We start from the raw sequence: 25,965 nt of genomic DNA on the forward strand, positions 1-25,965 counted from the left end.
CTTCAGGTGGCAGACAAAAAAAAGACACTCTCAAACATTGCTATTTATAATGGAAATTGGTATATTCCTTATGAATGGGAATTTGGTAATATCAAATATCAAAACTACGTATTTACATTTTAACCTAGCAGTCCCACTTTTAAGAATATACTCGTTAATTTTCTAGCAATGTGAACATACATATAAGGTTATTATCCACTATGCCATAGTTTATTTTAAAAATATTTGAAAAAAAGCTAAGTACTCATATGTAGGAGTAGTTGAATAAGCAATATAATATAGTCACTTCATGGAATGTTATGCAGAATGAGAAAGATCTTTATAAACTGATAATCAACTGATTTCCAAGATACATTTTAAGTAAAAAAAAAATATCCAGAGTACTCTACTTTTTGTGTATGAAAGGGGGAAATAAGTAAATATACACGTCCATTATCTGATCGATACTCATTATCTATAGGGTGTGGGGCCCTAAGAATGGATTGGAGAGAACAGAGGAAATATATCTTTAGGTATATCTTGACTTTTGAAACAGTGCTAATGTTTTGCTGCAATAAATCAATGAATCAATTCAAATCAGTAAGGTTAGGAGGAAAACCCTAAAACTGAATACACACAGGAACAAATGTCTCAAACCAAGTTTCAAATGAAGAGCAGAACTAACTTAAACAACTTTTAAAAACAGCATTTGGAATAAATGAAAGAGCTAAACAAATGCTGAACTCTAATTAGTGAGATTCTCTTTTCAGATGCATGGCTTTAAAACTTGGAAACCGCTTTCCAAGCAAATCAAGAGCTATAAATTTTGGGGAAAAATAGAGTGTGGGAGGGAGAGAGCTACACATGCATACATATTCATACATAGATACATGTATACACACATATACTTACATTTACATACACGTTCACAATCATTCATATATTGATAGGATTTTTTCATCACTTTATATGAACTAATGATGTGAACATAATTAAACTTGAAGAACGAAATTTCACAGATATGAAAAAACTAAATTTAAAAGATATTGGCTATGCAATCTGTAACATGTTGGGTTGTCAGAAAAGCCATGATGCATTTTCGCAACAAAAAACAGAAAAAATACTTCATGACTTTTCTGACAGCCCAATAGAAAGGCATTACCACAGAAACAACTGACAGAAAAATGATAGTTTGTTTTTTGAGTAGGGGAATAGAAATTGTGTTAGGTGACAGAGATTAAAGGTTAAGAATAAGATAGCAAGATGGAGTTAGACAGAACTGAGTTATGAGTTGGAAAAAAAAGACTTTTAAGCAGAGCAGTGAGGCAGATTTTAAAATAGCAAAGAATCTATATATATGGCTAGATAATAAAAACAGGAAAAATATAATATTAATCCTAGTGGCCAATATTCATATGTGCCCAGCTCAGATTATGTTATTAATAAGAATAAACACATTACCTTTCATAAAATTGCAAAGATGCAAATGCTACTTGGTATTTCACAATGAAACTTATCAAAAAGCCACTGTACCTTACAGTAAAATCATAGGAGCAAGAGGCCAACACAGAAGCATGAAATGGTGAAAACTACAAAAAAGAAAAGACAATTTGAGGTTAATTGTAATTATAACATGCTACTTCATATGGTCATTACCTGGAATAGTATAATAAGATTAAAGTTAGTCAGGACTATCACAATTATACTTTTCTGTACCTAATATGCTTTAATTCAAGACAAATAACCTTATGGCTTTATAGAGTATCCATCTATTGGAAAATACATCTTTTTTACATTCTCCAAAGAAAGTCATCCTTCAAGCTTTAGATTTATTTAGAATAAAATGTTCCCCAAATGTTGCTATTCTGGAAAAATCAAACGCAATTTCCTATCAGTATCCAAAAAAAATTTCTACAAATATAAGGGATTTAATTTAATATATGATAGTACATACATAATTATATATTTTACTAACTTATGAATATATACTATGATGTATGATAAAATGAATACATATCCTATATATAAGCACAAGTATCAAATAAACATCAAAATGTAATGTAACTTAAAAATATCTTTTAAATAATTTTTGTGTTATTTATATATCACAGCTAATGAAGATCAAAACCAAAATTATAAAGACCAATAATGTCTTTTAGATAGGAATATATATGCTTTAATAGGCTGTCCTTTGCAATGATTTCAGTCTTTTCCTTATTAGTACTTTATAAACTATATACAAATGACAACTACACTTGAATATAGCTTACAGCTTACAAAATTCTTTATTACATTACCCTATTTAATTAGAAAATATCTTTCAACTATTAAGCCCTGTGGGCCAACACTGTATTTCATCTGCTGCATTGTAGACTATAGAAGTTAAAATATTAACTTAAATTTAGAATTTTAAAAATAGTAATATAGTTATCTTATTGAAAAGAGCAATAAGGCATTTTTTACCTTTCATGTAAAAAACAAAGAATGAAATTAGAAGATGTCATTTAATAAGATGTGTTCCACTGTGACTTAGTAAAATCTACCTAACTAAAAGTAGGGAGGCTAACAAGTAAATTTATAGCTGGAACCCACTGAAGGAAAATTATGAAGACTAAACACAAAAAGTAAATTACCACAGCTAAAAAATACCAAAAGGAATAGATTGAGGATGACAGCATGAGGAAGACATTTGCTGGCTCATTCCTCTGAGATGCAGTTTGGAGCTGCCTCCCTACTCCCCACCAGGCCAAAATGCCACCATCCAGTCATGTTCAACACCCCTCTGATGGCTGGTGTCCAATCAGTGCTCCTGAAGGGGTGGGACCATCTCCACTGCCAGCCTAAGAAATAAAGCTAGAGCAGCACTGTAGTCGCATGGAGCATTTTCACCGTACACAGTGTGCACTCACTACATCCTAGCACCCTGCTGAGTGCCTTATTTGCATTACCACAGCAGCTGGAGGGTGACTGTGCTATCACACCCTTCTTCCAGGTGAGAAAACAGAGCCACAGGCAAGCTGAGGTCAAGAAGGTCAGAACAAAACCATTAGGGTATGTCCTGGGTGATATTTTTATTCACATCAAGAAAAGCCACTCAGAACACCCAGGAAACTTGCAACACTCAGGATTTCAAGAAAAGATGGGGATTTTCAAACTGATTGCTGGCTGGCAACCACTTTCAAAAGACTGACCAAAAGTGCCCAAGGCCAAAGACCTGGCACGAGACAGCAGGGTAGGGAGCCCAGGCAATCTGAATCCAGAGATGGGGTTCTGAGTCACTTGTCTCTAAGGGTTCCCAAATGCATGAGCTCCTTTTTTAAGTACTGATTGTCTACATTGCACCAGTTCGTTTAGTTACTTAAAATATTGTACCTAATTTTAGCTTTCAATGTTCATTATCATTAACTGAGAAACAAAAACATGCACAAAAAAGGTATCAATAATCACAATCCTCATGCACATTTCTATATATACTTCATTGATTATATTTTAATTTTTGTTCTAGATACACAAAGAAAAGACAGGAACTTACTTTCACTCTCCTAATAGCATAGGTGTGACCAAGAAGTTCAAACACTGGTTGTCTTACATTCCTCAAGTCCCAGCCTCTCAAACTACAGTCAACTGCCCCTGTCACCAGCAAATTCTGAAAACAATTCAGAGAAAAGTAAACTGTGACATCTATGCAGCTAAGTAGTCCTCATGCTTCTACTAAGAACAAAATCTGTATTTTGCTAATTAATTAATCCAAACACAGGTGTATATATAAAAAGCATAGAAAGGAATCAAAATGCACATGAAAAAGCAAAAATTCACATGATTTGAAAGAAAAGGAACTTTATGTGCTTAATGTGTTCGATGGAACTCTGTATACAACAGAAAAAGCCATAGTCCCAAATAGCATTGTGCATTCTACAATCCACCTTTAGTAGTAGTAAGTACCTAAGGTCTAAAAATTATATCTGACAAATGAGTCCTCCTTTCTCTTCAGCACACACTTTGAGGTTTTACCAGGCATTAAAAGGCAAGATGCCTATTAGTTTAGGAATATTTAAAAGAACAAACGATTATAAATTAAATATTTATGTTTTTCTAAATTTAAATCACTCATTGTCCCCAACACTCAAGGGCTACCTCTTTAACATCTATCTAATCATATCTGGCAATCTATGAAAACAGCTGTAAGTCTCGTATCCAATAAGTTTTATAAACCCTGCTATGGAGAGCCCAAGGTGAAGCCAGAGCTCCCAACGAACAGGCCCATCCTATTCAAGTAGAATAGTAATTCACTGTCTGAATATGCTGGGCTTCAGTCTAAGCTCATTTGAGGAAAGTTTCAATAATTTAAAGAACTTTTTTTTAAACAACTCTCAAGCATATACTGGCACCTCCTTAGAAGTATCACAAGTATTATAATCCATATTTTCATTTTCCTACATGGGAAATTATTACAGAGATTTGAACTGTAATCAACACTGAAATTTTTATTTAAGTATGATTGAATAAGTTCAATAATTTTTTAAAATCTATTTTATTTTTATTTAAAAGGCTCTGCCAGTACAATGTTCTCTTAACTTTGATGAATTAACTTAAAACTCAGAAAAAACAAGGATAAGTTTTTCCTATTTGTCACAGTCAACAGACCATTTCGGGTACATAAACATACATGATAGTATAGCAATATATATTTAATCCATTTCTATGTCTACTTCATATGCTCATGTGGCTAACTAAAGCTTTGCTTAAAGTTACACATGGACACTGCTCTTAATAGTAGCATGAAGATTGGTTAAGCTTATTTATTTATTTATATATATGAATATCTATACATGTAAACTACAGTAACTGATTTTGGAGAAAACCAGTTCAGCCTCATGAAAATTATATGGTATATGGTGTGATGTCAGTCATGGTCTTGAGTTTCACTTAGTCATCGTGTGGCCCTGCATGCATTATATAATATCTCTGAGATGAAACAAAATTTTAAAAACTGATGGACTGTCAAATTAAAAATCAAGTTACAAATAGTTCAGTAGCCTATGAGCAGCAAAGTGAACAAAAAATGAAAGGAAAAGATGACCCAAATTATTGGGGTTAAGAGCAATAAAGGAAAAAAATACACAATACTAGAAAAAATTACATAAACTGTACAGCAGTTACCCAAATAAACAAGTAAGGCTGCACTATTGAACTTTCAGAATTTCTGTTCTTCTTATGCTTTTTTTATGTGCACTTAAATACAATTAATGCTAATGCAGGTCACTTACTGTCACCAATTATAAATGAAAGGGACTGAATTTAACTTAATGGTCTGTAAACACAAACAAAATCCACACAAACAAAAATAAAACGAAATCTGGAAATTTCACTATTCAAGAAGAGCTCAGCAGCCTAGGACAAAGTAAGACAGGGTACCTCATTGTATTTACACCAATCACAACTCAAAATTTCTGCCTGATGTGCTGGAATCACAATTCTGACTCCTGCCGCCTTCATATCCCAGATTCTCAGAGTCTGGTCACCTGGTGAAAGAAAAGACTTGATCACTTTCATCACAGTGTTGGGATATTCAGTGACATATGGTGCTCATGATGATGGGTGAAGAGAAAATACACTACTCTCACTATTGGAATACTGCCATCTATCCATCACAGAAAACATGTATTATTTTAAACTATAATATTGCATAAGAACGACCAAAAACGAAGATCTACAGAAGGTAGTATATTATGATAATATTTTTAGATCTATTCAAAGCAGGAGAATCTGAATCTCACACTGATGTAAGCACAGCGATGAATAAATACACACTTTTTTTTTTTTCAGGATAGGAAATGGCCCTAAAAATCAAGCCTCTGTAACAGAATATTCTACAAAATCCAAATATCAAGGGCCTCCCTGGTGGTGCAGGGGCTAAAGTCTCAGCACTATCAACTATCCCCAGCCCCTGCAGCATGAGTTCAATCCAGGGCCAGGAAGCTAACCCGGATGGCGTAGCAGGCCTCTCCTGTCTCACCTGCTGCTCCCCTTAGCAATATATTTCAGTAGATCTGTCTGTTCTGCTCCCCTCTCTGTCTCTGGCAAATCCTCTCACCCCTTGTACCTCTGGCCTATACCTCAGTTCTTGTATGCATAAATAACAAATATTTTTTAAAAAAATCAATAATAACAATTTAACTGTTAAATGTGGGCAAAGTCTACCAAACCAAAATGGAGAATTTTTAAATCTTAGCTTTTACATTTACTACATTTTAATGGTCTAGAAGAATATTCTTCTCCTTGGGAAAAGGTTGGAAAAAAAATATGAGGATTATATTTTGCATTATTATAGAAATGGTTTACACTGCTTAGTTGCAGTCACCCCTGATTAAATAGTTCATATGTTATTTGTCTTCAATTCTTGGAAACTACAAGGAAATAAAAATATGGCCAGATGAATAAAAAACAGAATATATAAATACATTTATTTATTTATATATGAATATCTATACATGTAAACTACAGTAACTGATTTTGGAGAAAACCAGTTTAGCCTCATGAAAATTATATGGTGTATGGTGTGATGTCAGTCATGGTCTTGAGTTTCACTTAGTCATCGTGTGGCCCTGCATGCATTATATAATATCTCTGAGATGAAACTTTTATTTCTAAAAAAGAAATAGAATGCTCACATGAAGGTTGGTACAAGAATTTAGTGTAGTAGAGCTTCTGTAATGTGCCTAATAGTAAACACCTACTACCATGGTAGATACTTTAAAAATGCTAAATGTTAAAATTATCCTTTACTTGCTTACATCTATTTTCCTATATTCCTGATTTATGTGGAAGCTGCTTAAGAAACAAGAATGAAGTTTTTGGTAGTAATGAAATGCAGAGGTTATTACAAAAGGGGGCTTTGGCGTTCCAAAGCCTGGTTCTAATCCTGCTCTATCATTTGGTAGCTGTTGATATTTAATTAAGTTATTTAACTTGTCCAGTTTTCAGTGTCCTTATCTATGTTAAAATATCTGCCTTATAAAGTTAAAGTGAGGTTAGGTTTAAAACAAACAAAAAAATAAAACAAACCCATAATAGACACTCCTGTCCCTATATAACAACCCACATAATTGCTAAATTTTAGTTAGTGCTTACTATGTGCCAGATGTTCTAAGCATTTTATATGTGTTAACATTTATATACATCACAGCAAATGAGACAGAAATTTTAATATGAAAATAAATTTTTGTAGTAATTGACAAATGAGAAATCAGAAACACATAAAGATGAAATAAGTCACTCAAGACAGGAAGTGACACATTGGGACTTGGAACTGGCATGTCACCCTCTGGGTTTCCAGTCTGTATGCTCCACAACTACATTCTGCTACTTTCTAATGCCGCTGGAGAAGTGTCATACAGTCAACCTAAGATATTGTTTTTTTGTTAATTCTGTAAATTTGACAGAAAACATTAAATCACACACACGTTTAACACATTAAGGTACATTGACCCCAGAGTTATTTCAGAAATTAAAATAATAAAATAAAACAGGAAAGGGCAAAACCTCTATTATATTTCCACTCACATTCCCCATCCTGCTAACCACAGAGCTTTACCACAATCATGTATTTGGAAAGCACCCCATTGGTCTGTTTTTATAGATACATAAATTATACATTATTACTTGTGTGAGGGGTTTAAAAATGATTTTATTTATAACCACCATGCCCCTATTTTACAAAAGGCTGAAAACTGCTCTTATAGAAGAGAGTAAGGATTAATTAGGGATGAGCAAGAATGAAAAATTTGAAAAAACCAAATGGTAACTGTTTAAAATTGCTACAGACTAGAGCTTCAAATATCTTTAAGGACCGTTAATCACTGTCTATAATCTAGGCAACATCCAGTAGAATTTGTTTCAAAATTCTAAATAGCATTAATAAAATCATCTTTTGTAATTTTTTGTAGCCTTTGAAATATCAAGCAGGGCTGCAAGGATGTCTAGTGTTCTGTCTGCCAGCAACACCCATTTAGGAAGAGTGTCCTCCCCTCACCATGCAATTCTAGAAAGACCTGTACTAAACACAGTTGACCAGACAGGGACAGGTCCAAGAAAGACGAATCATAGCATATCATTTCCATCCCTGACCACAGTTAACAGGCCATAGGTAGTAACTGTGATTTTTGTGAAGTATAACTGAAAAGATAATGTCATTCCCTCTTTTATGATAGAATTTACAGGGTATTACACTGAAAAGCTGCTAGTGGCTACACTGTCTCAAAGTATGGAGAAAGCCAAGCTGCAGAATCAAGTAAACAAACTGAGAAAAGACCAAATTAAGGACACAAAATATCCTAGGGCTAGTCAAGCATCCCTTCTTCCTTTTCTGGGGGTAGCTTTTCTTTTCTTTTTTTTTTTTTAAAGATTTATTTATTTATACAAGCATTGGGTACAGTCAGAAGCATGGGAGGGTGAGAGAATTCACCAGAGCCAGAGCGGGGAACAGAACAGGCAGACTGACGAAATACACTGCTGTGGGGAGCAGCAGGTGCAACAGGAGAGGTCTGTCGCACCATGTGGGACCCTCGCCGGTGTGGCCGGGGATCGAACCGGCGCTGCAGAGGCTGTGGGCAGCTTCACAGCTCAGTGCTCAACCACTGCGCCACCAGGGGAGGCCCTCTGGGGGAAGCTTTTCAATAAATCTGGCAAAGAGCTAAACAGTTGAAGTTCTATGATCTGTAGGTAAAGAAGATCCCTTATCCTCATGGAGGGAATTAACCTAAAACCTCAGTCACTAAAAGACCCACTTCCCCCATCAAAAAAAGATTTGATTCAGCACAAGGCTCCCACTAAAATAAAGGAAATATTTAAATGATGTATACTAGCCTTCAGAAGTTTATACTTAATATCAGGTCTATACTATCAAGCCTATAATGTGTGTTATAGCCACAACTAAAGCATTCTTTGTGTGTGAATGATGTATAGTACTAAACTGCAATGAATGTTGATTAGGAGATTAAGAAGTAACAGTTATTCTAGAAACAATATGGATGACTCTCACAAAATGTTGGGCAAAATAAACCAGAAACAAAAGTATAAAACAGGCAACATTAGTCTATGGGAAGATGTGGCAGGACAGTGATCACCCTAGAGTGGGATGGTGGGAATTAAGGTAATGCCTGATAAAGTCTAAAAAGAAGGTTGTAAGAGAGAACTCTCAGAATGTTGTTTCTTGATTTGGGTGCTGGTACACAGATGTGTTCATTGAGAAAATCCTTGCATTTTACACTTAAGATTGTGCACAGTTTGTGCACAGTTACACTTCAATAAATTAAAACAACAAAGGCTAGGTGGATGGTTATTCCAAATTTTTCTGGCACAACATTTTGAGCCTTCATTATATTCAAGCAATATTAAAAAAAAAGGTCATAGCTTAGGTTGTCCATTCTTCCAGTTAGACACCAAAAAAGAGAGAAATACTCTGAAGGAGTTAAAAATTCCACTTCCTTGACTATTGCTTCTGATGCACACATTTGGCACTACTCCTCATCACATGGCTTTGCAGGTAATGGTACAATGACTCATTCAACTCTTCTAGACACCAGGAAATCTGTATTTCTATTGTATTTTAATTGTGTTTTCCAGACAACTGGGCTTTCATTATCAGCTAGACATTTATCAGGGGCCTGTGATGGTGCCACAGACCCACCTGAATTACCAGCTTCTCTTATCAGCTGCAGACCTGCCACTGACAGCAGAACCAGTTAGCTCAATGCATGATATAGGATAGGAAGTACTGGCTCTACTATGTCTAATTTCAAAGGGTGGCGGGTAAGAGGAAGTGGGGCAAGAAGAATGAGCGAAAATACTGAGTATGAAACTGTGAAGTGATCTGAGTCACAAAAGGATGCACGCTGGCCAAAAAATTTAATTGAAATGCCAGATGCCCATCAGATGCAATGTGACTTTTTTCTTAGAACAGAATGAGAATTTTTTAACTACTAGAGCCCACATGTTCAGGCATGGCTATGACTTATGCAATTACATGGAGCCTGTAATAGCAGTAATTAAGTTTTCATAATTCAAAAGAAAAATTTATTTCATATTAATCGCTTTATGTAAAGAGATCAAATATTCTTCCTTTCTATCCCATATACTTTAGAAACTGGAGTTCTGTATTAATATCACTGTCATGAACTAGACAAAACATAGTGTCCTCAGAGAACTGCGCTATAGACGGTAAATCTAGATCAAAATCTCAAGAAATTTCCCTCCTTTTGGGCCTGACTTAGCCAATGATAACAAATTTAGTCTTTATTTGTAAATCCCATACAACTTTGGAAGTAACTAAATTCATGGAATAATTTAAATATTATATTCCCAGATACCTTAAAATATAAATCACTATAGCAGCTGAATGACATAACTGTGTGCCACAGGATTAGACATAAATACATTTTGATCGCCTATACATTGGATTGCCTGTAAGCTTCTGTCATTAAAAACAACTATTTTATAATTTTGTGTTCCATTAACTGAACTTTTTTATGCAAATTGCTTTATTTTTTATATATTTTTTTTATTTTTTTACATCATTGTTCATTTTTAAACCATTTTTTGCTTCCCCCACCCCCTCAAGTATAGTTCCCATAGCGTTTCCTTCCCCAAGGCACCCGTGCACCATCACCTCAGTCCCCTGTGCTCCTCCCTCCCTCCCTCTGATCCCTCTCCCACCTCCTCCTCCCAGGATGTCTCTGATTTATAATTTTCTGGTTTTGTTTTGTTGTGTTTTATATTGTCATTATTTTTTTACACTGATGTCTTATTTGGGTCCCCAGAATAGAGTATGTTTTATAGCCTATGCCTGTATGTAAGCATGAAGACAAACTTTCTCTCTGAATTCAGCAATCAAGCGATTCTGTGAATTTTAAAAAGGGATGAGTATATTTCTATTAAAACAAACATGTAATTCCTATTATGTCAACAGAAATATACCATTCATTTGGTATCTCAAGCAGAACTATACCATAGACTGGTAGACTTTCCAAATCAGGCTAATCACTAGGTTCAGCTGAGGTAATTAAAAAATCTATCTCCCAGGGGGGCTTTTGATTCAGTAAAATAAGATAAGAGCCCAGAATTGGTTTGTTTAGGTTTTTTTTTCCAGCTCACCCAATGATTCTGATGATAGGCATGTTTTAGGGTCCCTAGACTAGTATGTTATTATACAAGCATGCATTTCAGATACCACCTCAAGCAAGTTACCCCAAAATTCTGTTCTTAATTTTAGTTCTCAGATAACCAGTGACTAGTCATTCTCACAGCACACAGGCATGCAAAGGCCATTCAGATGTTCATACATGTCCTGTTCTCGCCAACGTCTATCCTTTGCTTCTGTTTCATCTCCTAACTCTTACGTGTTCATAAGGTAACACCTTCAACACTACCCTTCTGACACTACCCCTTCTGTAACCAGCCAAACATGAGCAGTTCAGGAATCTTTGGCTATGTTTAACAGAATCCGGGGCATACATGTTAATAAAACACAACATTTATATAGCTCTTACTCTGTGGCAGGCATTGTTCTAAGTCTTTTGTTTAGGTTCATTTAATCCTGATCAAGACACCATGATATGGATACTGTCATCACCTTATTTTTCAAATGAGAAGAAGAGTCAGATTAAGTAGCATGAGCACAGTCATGCAGTGGTAGTGAAAGCGGACTGTGATCCCAGGCAGCCAGCTTGAGTCCATGCTCCTAATCACTGCTGCTAGCTCTCCCTCAAAGAACTTCACAACCCTTATCATTTGACCTGTTGCTAGTTTTTTCTTGGCATCTCTCCCACTGGACTATATGCTCCAGGAGAACAGAAACCCTGTTTTGTTCCTCACTGTATCTTCAGTGGGGGACATTCAATAAATACCCAACTGACTGACTAACAGTATCACGCTCAGCAATTAAAATTAACCTCGGGTATGTTTTGTTTTTTTATTCTAATAAGATGCTTACTCTCCTATCTTATAATAAAAGTATTTTTAGTGTTTGGCTGTGTAAGACACTTAACTATATAAAAGAATATCACTACAGGAAATGCATAAAAACAGGTTGGGCAAAGAAAATATGCAAAGTTTGCCTACTAATGTATAGTACATAGCTTGGCAAGCAAATTTTCTTGACTTACTTGAAGTGGAAAAGGCACAGTGAGAGCTTCAGAGCTTATACTAACCTTTACTTTACCATAACCCCTTCAAGTATTTTTGCAGAATGGAAGAAAAACTAAATCTTTTCAACTTTATTAAGCAGGCTAATATTTAAAAAGTATCACAAAGGAAACTATCAAATGCTTGATAAACAAACCATCTAATGAGTTTACAAAATCATTTAACCTAGCAGAAACTGGTTTTACCATATCCAGTTTCCCCTACAAAGGAACTTACTTCATAGTCCACAGGTCCAGTTGATTTTTATCAACTCCCTCTGACATTCTTTAATCTTTGGAAGGACAACTATTTTAATAATTGCTGGACCCCAAGAATCTATCCATGCCCAACTAATCAGGATTCACTTTTTCCATTCTTAGTGTATGTACTTTGAATACCACCCTCTCTCATTTCCTATTTCCAGGTACACAAGCTAAGCCAGGCCTAACCCAACCAATATATTACATGTGCCTGCCAAGGTATAGTGAGTAGTTTAGGAATATTCACACAATCTTCAAAGGCAGTAAGAGAAAATGATACTTTCCTAGATGTCTATGAAGGAACCTGTCACTTTTTTCTATTGGATGGACTCCAGAAAGGATGTGGGGGTTAAAGCAACTGCCCTCTTGCTATCACATTTTATCTGACACTGAAACACTCAACAGAAAATATAACAAACAAAATGGCATGAAAATCCATCTTTGACCTCTCCATCCATCTATGTCTATAAAGGCAGATCAATTCTGGACTTTTCAACTACATGAGCAAAAAAATTATCTTCTTTAAAGTGATTAGGGCCAGGCCTCCCTGGTGGCGCAGCGGTTGAGCGCTGGGTTGCGAAGTTGCCCGCAGCCTCTGGGGCGCCGGTTCGATCCCCGGCTGCTCCCCGGCCACCAGAGGAGGGTCCCACATGGCGCGCAGACCTCTCCTACCACCCGCTGCTGCCCTCAGCAGTGTGCTTCGGTTGTTCTGCCTGCTCTGCTACCCACTCTGGCTCTGGTGAATTCTCTCACCCTCCCGTGCTTCTGACTGTACCCAGTGCTTGTATAAATAAATAAATAAATCTTTAAAAATAAAAAATAAAGTGATTAGGGCCAAAATTTCTCTGACCTTCAACCAAAGAAGTCCTAGCTGATATGACCATTATTTGTGTTCATTTCTTTTTTTTTTTAAAGATTTATTTATGCATACAAGAGCTGGGGTACAGACCAGAGATGCGGAGGATGGGTGAGAGGATTCACCAGAGACAGAGTGGAGAACAGAACAGGCTGGCAGACTGACTGAAATACAATGCTGAGGGGAGCAGCAGGCGAGTCAGTAGAGGTCTGCTGCGCCATGTGGGTTGCCCCCTGGCCGGCCAGGGATCAAACTCGTGCTGCAGAGGCTGCGGACTGCTTCATAGTGCGGTGCTTAAGCCCTTGCGCCACAAGGGAGCCCCCTATTTGTGTTCATTTCTAATGTAACGGATGAAGGCAATGTCATTAAACAGATGCTCTTTCTCTGTGAGTGAGCAAGTGGCCATTCTGTTAACAAAAGATGACTTTTATATACTACCTATTTACAATATACAATCAGTTTCAAAAGCTAAGTTTTGAAATTATATTACTAACCCTCTATAAAATCTTTTTCTGCTATTCTATTCAGTTTCAATACTGAATATTCTATAGAGAGCAACCAGAGTCAATATTACACACACACACTGCAACACAAAAGGCCCATGTAAAAGAAAGAGATGTATGTGACTCAATCCAAATAAAGGACTAATATACACAATTCTGCCTGATATTTAAATAAATGCAGCTGTATTAGTTCACAATTTTGTCACTGCCAGATTTTACATTAAGTCACGGGCATAAAAAGAACAGTGATTAAAAACAAACGAAGACAATTTTAGAATCTTAAATAATATAAATTAACAAAACTACATTCAATAGCAAGGTAAAGAAATGTTTCAAAAGCAATCTGCTCAGGAAGTTTTATTTACTAACACTTTTCCAAACATGCAAAAGTATACACATAATTAATATTAGTTTTTATTAATTTTAGTTTTAACAAAGCTCCCAGAAGACATATCTTCACTGTTTCACTAGAAGGAAAGCAAATTTCACTTCATTCTGTAGATAGATCTATCATATACCACTAATACTATCGAGAGTTTGAAATTAAACTGTAGATGATAAGGCCAAGGAGCATCCCTACCCTAAGAAAATTATGCTAATGTCAACCTAATTCACATTCTTACAAGAATTTTAATTCAACTTGTACTAATACTCTACAAAGTAGGGCTTTTCACCAGCAGGAAAATTAAAAAATGGTAAATGTATAACCATTATGCTGAACTGTGGTCATCTTACAATTTGACTCATTATCAGCATGAAACTTACTAGCATTTACATTACCTTAAAGCATAAAAGACAACGAACCCAAGTTATACAAGCAGGATAAAGGGTCAGTTAATTCAAACAAGTGTGTTAATATAGCTATTATTTACTTAACATACATCTAATCTTATGATTAACTGTGCCATAGAAAGAAAAAAGATCAAAGAAAAAATTTAGGCTTCACAAAGGAGATGTGATAATAAAAAATATTACACTGTCCCATTTCCAAAAGACTTGATTATGGGGAGGAAAAATTGACTTAAAAAACATAGGAATTTTAAAAATAATGATAATAACTTTAAGTTTACAGAATATATGGTTCTTTATTCTATAAAACAATGCTGCTAATTTTAATCAGCAAATAAAACATTAAGTGTACCTTTATACAAAGATGTCATTATTATCCTTTATTATTTCAGGATCTGAAAAAATTTCTTAAGCATGGGGTGGTAGCATACATTCAAAGAAGTATGAACCTATACTCCTAAAACATATACGCTGTTACTAACCAACACTGCCTCAAAGGAAAACTGTTTTTAATTCGTATTATTTAAATGGGCATATCTGGAGACTCAGCAACAACAAAGAAAATAACCCAGTCAAAAAATGGGCAGAAGAGCTAAAAAGAAACTTCTCTGAAGAGGAAATGCAAATGGCCAACAGACATATGAAAAAATGTTCAACATCACTTGTAATCAGGGAAATGCAAATCAAAACTACCATGAGATACCATCTTACACCAGTGAGAATGGCACGTATTAAAAAAACTAGCAACAACAGGGCCTCCCAGGTGGCGCAGCGGTTGAGCGCTGGGTTGCGAAGCTGCCCGCGGCTGCAGCGCCGGTTCGATCCCCGGCTGCTCCCCGGCCACCAGAGGAGGGTCCCACATGGCGAGCAAACCTCTCCTGCCGCCCGCTGCTCCCCTCAGCAGTGTACTTCGGTCCTTCTGCCTGCTCTGCTCCCTGCTCTGGCTCTGGTGAATTCTCTCACCCTCCCGCGCTTCTGACTGTACCCAGTGCATGTATAAACAAAACAAACAAACAAACAAAATAAATAAATGAAAAACATGCCTCTATTAAAAAAAAAAACAAACTAGCAACAACAAATGTTGGCGAGGGTGTGGAGAAAAAGGAACTCTCCTGCACTGTTGGTGGGAGTGCAAACTGGTCCAACCACCATGGAGAGCTGTGTGGAGATTTCTGGACCTGCTAAACATAGAGCTTCCATATGATCCAGCAATTCCACTCCTAGGTATTTACCCAAAGGACACAGAAACATCAATTCCAAAGAACACCTGCACCCCTATGTTTATAGCAGCACTGTTTACAATAGCTAAGCTTTGGAAACAGCCCAAATGCCCAAAAATAGATGACTGGATCAAGAAGATGTGGTACATATATACCATGGAATATTACTCAGCATTCAAAAAAGATAAACACATGCAATTCGCAGCAACATGGATGGCGCTGGAAGGAATCATGCTCAGCGAAATAAGCCAAAAAGAAAAAAAAAAAAAATACCGGATGGTCTCACTCATAGCAGGAATTTAGAAAACTTAAATAAGGGACCAGGAAAATGAATAACTATAAGAAAGTGAAAATCAAAATCAACAAAAAACTATGAACCAGAGACACTTTTGGGGGGCTAGGGGCCGGGAGGGGAGGGATTGGGGTCAGAATGGGGCATTTGCAATTGTATGGGGGAATATAAAAATAAAATTTATTATTTCAAAAAAAAATAAAATAAAAAAATAAATGGGCATATCTGTCTGTAGGTAAGTTACTTAGCTGAAGGTTTTCACATCTGAATGTCTTCAACCTAATACGTGCAGAATTCAGGGACATTTGGTTATTTTTAATTTTAGAATTAGAATTTTTAGAAATTAAAAATAATTTTTAGAATTAAAATAATAAACATAAAAAGTCATCACTCTTCCTAGTAATCAAACATGCAAATCAAAACAACAATTAGATATCATCTTTCATGCATCAAATTGGCTAACATTTAAAAGACTGAGGAGGGCCTCCCCGGTGGCGCAGCAGTTGAGCACTGGGTTGCGAAGCTCCCCGCAGCCTCTGCAGCACTGGTTCGATTCCCAGCTGCTTCCTGGCCACAGGAGGAGAGTCCCACATGGCATGCAGATCTCTCCTGCCGCCCGCTGCTCCCCTCATCAGTGTACTTCTGCCTGTTCTGCTCCCTGCTCTGGCTCTGGTGAATTCTCTCACCCTCCCGCACTTCTGACTGTATCCAGTGCTTGTATAAATAAATAAATAAATCTTTAAAAAATAAATAAACGACTGAGGAGGTACATCTGCTTACCATTTCAAGATCCAAATCTTAAAATAGTTGTTACCTTAACACTTTCAATATTCTCATTATTATAATTAATTCCTATCACCTAAACTGGGAAGGTCGTTGTTACTACTTTGTTTAATCTGTAATGTGTAATACACTAAAACTAGCTTACAAAATCATTTAGAATTTTAAATTAAAATTTGCAAAGGTATAAAACCAGTGTTTTTAAGTAAGCACATTTGAAGATGATTAGCATTATACCCATTATATTTATGTATACCTTCCCCAAATGATTTAATTTTAATAACTCCTCACCCTGGAATACTCTGCGCAGACATTGGCTTCTTTTCATGAACCTTTCAGGAATTTAACAGATGGTTAACTATTTATGTGATTCTTTGTTACTTATTTTTTATTGAGGTAACATTGGTTTATACCATTGTATATGATTAAGAGGTATAGGTCCACACCTCCTCAGATATATGTTACGACATCACAGCTACCACAAAAGCATCCATAATCCTTTGCCACAGTCCACTGGCTCTCTTCTCCTGCCTTTCTCCCATGGGAGGCTTTTACTTTCCATCTGGCATATTTCTGTGCTCTTTCATTTTCTTTTTTTTTTTAATTAATTTATTCATTTATACAAGCACTGGGCACAGTCAGAAGCGCGGGAGGGCCCCCCCCGCAGCCTCTGCAGCGCTGGTTCGATCCCTGGCCACAGGCGAGGGTCCCACATGGCGGCAGAATTCTCCTGCCGCCCGCTGCTCCCCTCAGCAGTGTATTTCGGTCCATCTTCCTGTTCTGTTCCCCGCTCTAGCTCTGGTGAATTCTCTCACCCTCCCGCGCTTCTAACTGTACCCAGTGCTTGTATAAATAAATAAATCTTAAAAAAAAAAGTACTATTTATATAAAAAAAAAATAACATGTTAAGTCAAATGATTAGACTCACTGAAAGGTAATCAAACTTGGCTAATTCCTATCTAGAGGTTGGTAAAAAAAAAATGAAAAAGTCTAAAGAGCATCAAGAATAGTAATGCAGACTCTTATAGCTCAGAATCTAAGGTACATGGCGCCACCTACTGGGAAAGGCAAGGTCAACATTCACTACAAGTATTGCTTTGGGTAACACTCAAATTATTTACCTGAGGCTGAAGCAAAGCAACCAGGGATGTGGGGAGACCAGATTGTGCTATAAATAACACTTTCATGGCCTCTAAAGGTGCACAGAGACTTTCCAACAGTTGGATCCCACTAAAAATAAATGAATAGATTAATAATATTTAATGGTTAATTCGAATTTCTGCTTTTACATATATAATATATATACTATGTATATTTTTGTGCAATATACATATGCAATACACACATATAAAAAATTTTTAAAGTCTATTTTTACATAAAGCAAGATGGCATTTAAGGGATCAAATGACAAATGCTGAGTTAATCATTAGTTTGCAGACAAAAGATTAGAAAATTTTTAATTCTAATAAATGTTTTAATATATTTTTTAAAGAAAATTAGTCATCCAATTGAAAATTTACAGAAGCATGTTCTAGAAAAGAAAAAAGTTAAGGGGAAGCTTTGGGAAAGAGAACATTTGCTTTTAAATAGTGCAAAGCTGACATACCAGTTTCACAGTTTGATCCCATGAGCCAGATACCACAAGCTGTTCACCTCTGGTTTGGCTCCAGTCAACACTATATACCTAAAGACATTTTAAAGGGTCATTTAGACTATAAAAGATAATCAAGTTCTATATTACATTTTATCTCTTTATAAAAGTGATAACCAGTTAGAACAATTAATTCCATTTGTTGAAACATCAAATAAAGTCTTACAAATCCCAAAATGGTGTCTGAGAAATGGAAAGGTTATTTTGTCCATTGCTTCAGATTCATTCCTTACAGATAAAACTCCACTGTACTTTAACAGAATTCTACAGAATATTTTCAAACCTTCTTTACTAAAACAAATTATACATACTTTTAACCTACCAACAAATCACTGTTTGCAGCACACTGAAGAAATGTCAAAGCAGATTAGAAGTTGGTCATCTAAAAAACCTTGCCAGGTCAATGTTTATCAGAAAGCATTAAAATTCAATTAATATCCCTATTTGGCCTTTCTTAGAAAAAGCTTGTAGAGACCAGGTGATCCTTTCAGATCTCTTGGTAAACAGTTTTCGTTATCCAATGCTGCCATTCTATGCTTCACTGCTCTCCGTGAACTACTTCAAATGAACCCTTTGAAAATTCATAGAAATATTTTTCATTTTGTCATTTTATATAACAGATTATATACAGATCACTAGTGCAAGCTAAGTTCAAAAAGATGTGCATAAAAATATTTATATGAAAGTAGTACTGATGTGGACTTTAGTATGCATGATTAAATGAGACCAGCCAACAGGTTATTTTGAATTTTAAAATTCTACCCCATTTATCTAGGAAATATGAGTGTTTATGGTTTATTGTGGCTTAAGTATGGGATACCTTTTCTCTGGTGCTTAGTGCAATGCTTAACCATGCTGGAGCCTGAATTTAAAAAAAAAAAAATCAGTAATATTGATCTAGTCAAGCCAGAAACTGTGTTCAAAAAATGAAAAAAGAACTACAGAAATAAGGATAAAAGCAATGTCAGGAAGGAAACTCAGTTTGATGCCCCAAAGAGAAGGACTCAAGGGGGGCCTTGAAGGCTGGCTAAATGTCTGTAGTACAAAGCAGAGTGAAAACAGTGACCACAAACTCCCCTAAAGACAGAAAGAGATATGGAAAGTACCCTAGGGATGAGGACTAGTGAGCATTGCATGATAACACCAATGGTTTTGTGCCTTGGGTCTGAGTGATGGTGGCATTAACAGAACTGGAAGACTGGAGGAAAGAAGATAATGTGTAATTTTAGACATACTGAGTCTGAACTGACAGCAAGATAGTCAAATAGACATGTCTACTAAGAACAGGGTTTGGGCATTAACCTCAAGGTCAGAAAAAAGTTTACAGCCAGAGAAATGTTCAGGAAACAGCTGAAAAGAGAGGACTGGATTTCATATCCCAACTCCAAGTCAATTCACTAATGTGTTCAGCAAGTACTTATGAAGCACCTTCTATAGACACAGCTGGGGATATGACACTAGACAAGACAAAGTTCTATCCCTCAGAATCTAATGCTTTAGCAGGTTATAAATAAATATGTGTAATATCAGGTTGTGATTTGGAAAGAAAAACTTATAAAACAAAACAAAGCAAAGAAAGGAAACAGACACAATGACAAAGACGGAGGGAGGGTCATTCCATGCTAGAGGAGTCAAGGAAGATTTGTCTGAGCAGAGACCTCAGTACAGTAGAAGACACCATTGAAGATTTGAGAGGAAAATCTTCTAAAAGAAGAACAGAGAAAGACTCTGAAGCAGGAAACAAACCTGCACGTTTGACTAAGAGTGAGGTCAAGCAGTTAGGAGACAAGATCCTAAAGGGCCATGGTTACAAGTACGTACATAATTTCTCCTAAGCTTGAGACTCATTATGCTGTTGCTATTTCCCAATGGGCAAAATCACGCAAAGTCATACATGATTTAGGGGAATATATTTACATAGTGAAAATATAGAAAATATAAACTGAAAATGCAGGATAGTGACTAGTCCTGGGTAGAAAGGAAGGAAAAAGGACGGAGACAGGAAGGACAGGATCAGAAGGGAGTAACCAATGGAATAGGTAATGGTTTATTTCTTAGACTCAGAGGTGAATATGTGATGTTCATTATATTACTTTTATTTATTATATTTCATGTATATTTTAGACACATGAAATATTTCATTGCGATTTGTTTAAAATCAATGTCTTCCCACTGATCTTAGTGTAAACTAACTGCTGTAAACACTAACTGCTCCAGGCATATTTTGTTTTCTTTCCTTCAGTCATGTACTTTTCTTTGCTCCAATCCTATTCCTCTGGCCTCTTCACCTGAATAGCTCATTCCTACTCTCCTTTCAGGGATGCCCCGTGCCTTCCCCCAGACAAGACCTTCCCCTCTCTTAGTGCTTAGTACATCCACAGCACCCACCACATTATAAATTAGATAACCAGCAGCCTACACTTTTCTCCCTTAGAGAGAGCAAGGCTCTCAAAAGGGCAAACACCATGCTCTTCATCTTGTGCATCTTTCCAGCCAGACCTAGTACAGGTCCTTGCAGACAGTAGAGATAATCAAAGTTTTTGGAATGAATGAAGGAACAGAGAAATGAATCTACGTGGAAAGTACCTATCACACTGGTCTCTCACATCTTTTTCCTAGTCCCAATTTCCCCCTTTACTCCTACTCAAACGTTGGATATGGTTAAATCAAGCATGAAAAAAGAAGCAAGAGATGTAGTTATGCTTTAAAAGCAAGGTCCTCGAAAGGCCTATTTTATGAACTTATTCTTGGCAGTGGCAAAGAATTAATTGGGAAACTGCAAAAAGGAAAAAAAAAGGTGAACAATATTTTGTGCTGCTTTATGAAATCTGAACCTCATCAAAATCAGAGTTTGAGAGGACAAATTTTATTACTGAAACCAATTCCCAAAGAGTACATTTTTAATGTACTGTACGGTACTGCCCTTTTTAAGTTGGTCTTTTTAATTAAAAATCATCAAATAAAAACTATGTCCGGAATGTCCATGCTTATCTGTATCAATACAAAGGAAAGGGACACTGACTTTTAATTACAGAGCTACTGGAAAAGGCTACATGTTTCTTTTAATGTAAAACTTAAATTTTTTTCATTATATAAATTTTAAAATATGCACACAGTGTTTTCTTCACATTAGAAAATTAAAGGTTTCAAACATCTTGATTGCCAGAGCACTGTGCTTTTACCAGTTTAGCTAGGAAGCAACAACAGCACTGTTTAAAGAAAAAATGCAAAAAGAGAACACACACAGAGGGATGTGGGGCTACTTTTTAAATATTGATAACAGGGGCCATGCTGTCCATTACCATCACCTCGTAGTTGCAAAAAGTCTGAGATGTAATGATAGTGTAATCACTTTGAATAGTATGCATTACTATATCAAGGAATTGATTGCCTTGCATGAATGCTCTATTATATGTTTAGTTACCCTAAGCTACTCCCGCTGTGAAGTAGAAGTGTGTGTAGAAAAAACTTTTTGCTATATGAAAGTTTACAGTACTTCTGAAAACAATTCCTTCAGTTTTATGCAGAATGCAATATTTCTTCAGGTATCATCTGAAATTCCTCATAGATAAGAATTTCAACCACATTAGGTGTTGGCTTCAGACTAATCATCTGAAATTGTTGCTTTAAATTGCTTTCAGAGTTTTTACATTGTCACCTCAAATTTCTAGAATGCATCCTCTGCTCATGTTATTGAAACCACTTCCTACTTCATACAGATGTTTTTGCAACAGCAATTAAAGTTATTCTTCCATGAGTCAAGTTCTCTTAAGAAAATAACTGCAGTTGTCCATTTAGTGTATTGCTATTATAAGTTATTGCTTTCTGAAATTCAATTCCTTTTATTTTTTTATATCTACATTTTGAATCTGTAGCCCCTAAATATTAGATAAAATACATATCTATTCATTAAGCGAATGTCTATTAAGGCTGCAACTTTAAACACTGTTGTATACTGGATCTATTGGGGAATCTTTAGGTAATTCTAATATGTAGTAAAGTTTAGGGTAAAAATAAGTATTCATCTTATTTTACATTTTCATTTCAAACATCTAAATTTATAGTCTAGTCCTACCTAACATATAAAAAAGTGGATTAAGTAGAAAACAGGTAAAACCTGTCTATCCTGTCCTGTTTTCTGCCCACAATGTGTGGCTCAAGATCTACACAATTCCTCCCTCTCCTAAACATTCAAAGCACAAAGTTCGATCCCCAGCAAGGCATTCGGGGCCTGCCAGATATGCTCCTTGCCCACTTCTCCTATCTCATCTCTGTGTATCTTCCATCAATACCAAAAGGATAAATAATTCTGTTTAAATAAATAAGACCTTAAGCATACAGCACAACTTTACTATAAAATGTATATTGTTAAATGCATTTTCTCCACAAGATACTAATAGTTTCATATGTAGTTTAAAGATAAGTTTTTTATAAACAATGATCAGAAACGAAATGAATTAAATCTTTCTCAATAACTTCAGCAAACTGAAAAGCCTCATTGTTTGACATGAAGACCATGCCACCACATACACTCTGCCTCAGCCACAACAAAGAATTTGTGGCCTCCTGAACAGGTCATGCTCCTCACAAGTCTGAAGCTTCGCCGTGTGCTTCCCCATGAGAAATGCTCTTTTCTTTTGGGCTGCCTAGCAAACTCCTACTAATTGCCCAAGTCTCAGCTCAGATAGCACCTCTTTTGTAATAGTACTTGGTTCCCCTCTCTGTGTATCTTCTACACGTGGGTTTTCAACATTTACCACATTTTATTAAACAGTTGCTTGAATGTACCAGAGCTCTCACCAGAGGTTAGCACCTGAGTCTTATTCAATATGCATCTGCAGTGAGGCATCTAGCACAGGCCTAGTACACACATGTGCCCGCAGTAGAGACTGAAAGACAGCTCTTTCAGTCCAAGTCCAAGCTCAAAAATACTAAACAAAGCAAAAAAACAAACAAAAAAACTGAATGCTTTTACAACATGAGGATTGAAAAATGACACTGCATCCTATCAGTGGTAAAATCCAAAAAGAAAGAATTGAATTGATTCAACTGACACATAATTAGAAACTATGCTTCTCTATATAATTTTAATTTTACAGTTATAATTTCAGGGCTAAAGTTTTGAACTGATATTTTAAATTGCTCAGGAGCCTACTCAAATGAATGGCTAGCATGACTAAATATGGAAAAATAAATATATCAAGTTCAACTGCATTCTCAATTTTGAAAAGAAAGGGAAGGAGGAAGGAGGAGAGAGAAAAGAAAAAATATCCCTTAATTGACAAATATGTTGTGCAATTTTCAACCTAAATGCATTTCTAAAGAGAACGAACTGGTGTTAAATGCATGATTGGCTGCCATTCTGCATATATATTTTTATAGGCATTCATCATCATAAACTTTTCAGCCACTGTCATTATCAAATAGGGTAAATGATAGATTCTTTGTTTAAATAAAATCTTAACCATATGACACATTTTTACTATAAAATATAGAGTTAAATACATTTTTTTCCACAAGATACTAATAGTTGTTCAAAGATAAGATAAGCAATGATGGAAAACTTTAAATGGATTAAATATTTTTAATAACTTCAGCAAACTGATAAGCCTCACTGACAATGAAGACAAAATTTAACTATTTTTTAACAGGTAACAAGCACACTACAATTAGATCTGGAAATAGATATTAAATTGACTCTGTCATCTTTAAAGTTGCTTTTAACTCACTCCAAAGAGTACAGTGCTGTAAATCATGAAGAAAGAAAATTCTCAATTCACCCTCTCTTTTTCCTCCATCTTGCTTAATCTTTTCAAATGTTCCCATTCCTATTGTATCCCTATTATATATTCAGCAGCAGGTTAAGCTAAAGGCATTTTATGGGGTTCAAAAGACATAATAGTCTCCACAGACACCAGTTAAGCACTATAAAGAATCTGATTCCTGCTTTGATGCTAAGTTTAGAAGCTACGCATATGGATAATATCCATGTTTTTCTTTCTTTTCTTTTCATCAAGATCTTCATTCCACAAGGCCGAAAATGTATTTTGGTCTGAAACTTCTTTTTGCTTCAGTACCTACTTATCTAACTATCTGAAAACATTGTTGAACATTTCTCAGTCATCAAATAATAAAATGGGTAGTTGGAGGATACCTAACCTGTTTCACATTTTTCTAACCCTGTTGTAAGAAAAACAAGTGATTGCTCATATTTACTAAGTTCTGGTTCTTTTCTAAGTACTCACAGCAACCCTATGACACAGACTACTATTATCCTCAGTTCACAAACAAAGAAACTAAGTTTTAGGAAAAATGAGTGGCTTGCCCAAGGTCACAAGGCAGGTAAGTTACAGAGCTTCGACTCAACTCAAGCCTGTCTGAAACTATGCTGTTCATCTTTATACTAACTGTCTCCACTGGGAGAAAATGACTCATTGTTTGCTATTCTGACACATAATGTGGTGTGTCAGAAAAGCAAAAAGAATAGCTTCTCTAAACATGGTGTGAAAGAAAAATAGGAATCTGCCACACCCAATCACTTATTAAATAATTCAGCAAATATTTATTACCTGTCAAAACTCTTGTTTGATCTTAAATCCTTTCAAGTGTTTCTAAGTATTTGGTATAGAGACACTTTGAATAAATGCTGTATTTTTCTTTAATGAAAAGGGTCAAACATTTGGTATTATAATACTGACCACCAGAAATTCTTTCTCTTAACAATCTCATGGAGGATGGCCTTTATGAGATTGCTGCCATTCTCTACTCATCACCTTGCTTGGTGCAGCTTGATTTTCACAAACAAGTGGTGAGAAAGACAAGGAGTAATGTTGGAAAACACAGTGATGGCTGGCTCTCCCACAGTCAATCCCTTTTCTTCCTTGCTTATAAAACCCCAGTTCTGACCTTTAGGGAAAGAAACTCTGTCTGCTCCCTGTCCCAGAGCTGACTTTTGTTTAGGTGAAGACAGGAGGAGTGGCTTGCTTCCCTCACAAGTGGCAATGTTAGGACCGGACACATAATGCTCCTCGGGCTCTGAGGTGTATGCTGTAGGGTGTTGAGGAAGTTTTTTTCTCACTCATATAAGGAGTCCCAACACAAGGACGTTGATTTTTTTTTCTCGTTGACCAAGCAAGGTGATGAGATGACACTTCAATCTACAAAAAGTACAACAGTAAAAGAACCCCTCCCTCCACCCCCAGAGGGTAATAGCAGAAAGGCAGGAGACCGAGGGTCCTCTCTTTAGAGCTTGTCAAGCCCCAAATTAACCAAGCCTGGACCCATTCTACTTCCACATACTTGGCTGCATGAAATAATAAATTCTGATTATTGAAGCCATTTTTAGTTGGGTTTTCCATTACATTCACAGCTGACTAGGCATCCTGATACAAATACTCATTAAAAACTGTTTTTGAAACAAAGTAAGGAAGGGCAATCTAGAATAATCATCTGCCA

At 36.0% G+C, this 25,965-nt stretch overlaps 1 protein-coding gene across 1 annotated transcript in view; it reads right to left on the reverse strand.

The window, feature by feature from the left end:
- PEX7 (peroxisomal biogenesis factor 7) overlaps positions 1-25,965 on the reverse strand; it is a gene marked incomplete at both ends in the record, with an annotated part of 70,545 nt that overhangs the window by 39,373 nt on the left and 5,207 nt on the right. Inside the window, 5 exons of the mRNA XM_084257987.1 lie at positions 1,513-1,568; positions 3,512-3,625; positions 5,395-5,501; positions 17,981-18,089; positions 18,466-18,543. Of these exons, the coding sequence (XP_084114113.1) occupies positions 1,513-1,568; positions 3,512-3,625; positions 5,395-5,501; positions 17,981-18,089; positions 18,466-18,543 (464 nt within the window). The remainder of the gene's footprint in view (positions 1-1,512; positions 1,569-3,511; positions 3,626-5,394; positions 5,502-17,980; positions 18,090-18,465; positions 18,544-25,965) is intronic.

This window comes from Talpa europaea (genome assembly GCF_964194135.1).
Source record: "Talpa europaea genome assembly, chromosome: 2".
Lineage (NCBI taxonomy): Eukaryota > Metazoa > Chordata > Mammalia > Eulipotyphla > Talpidae > Talpa > Talpa europaea.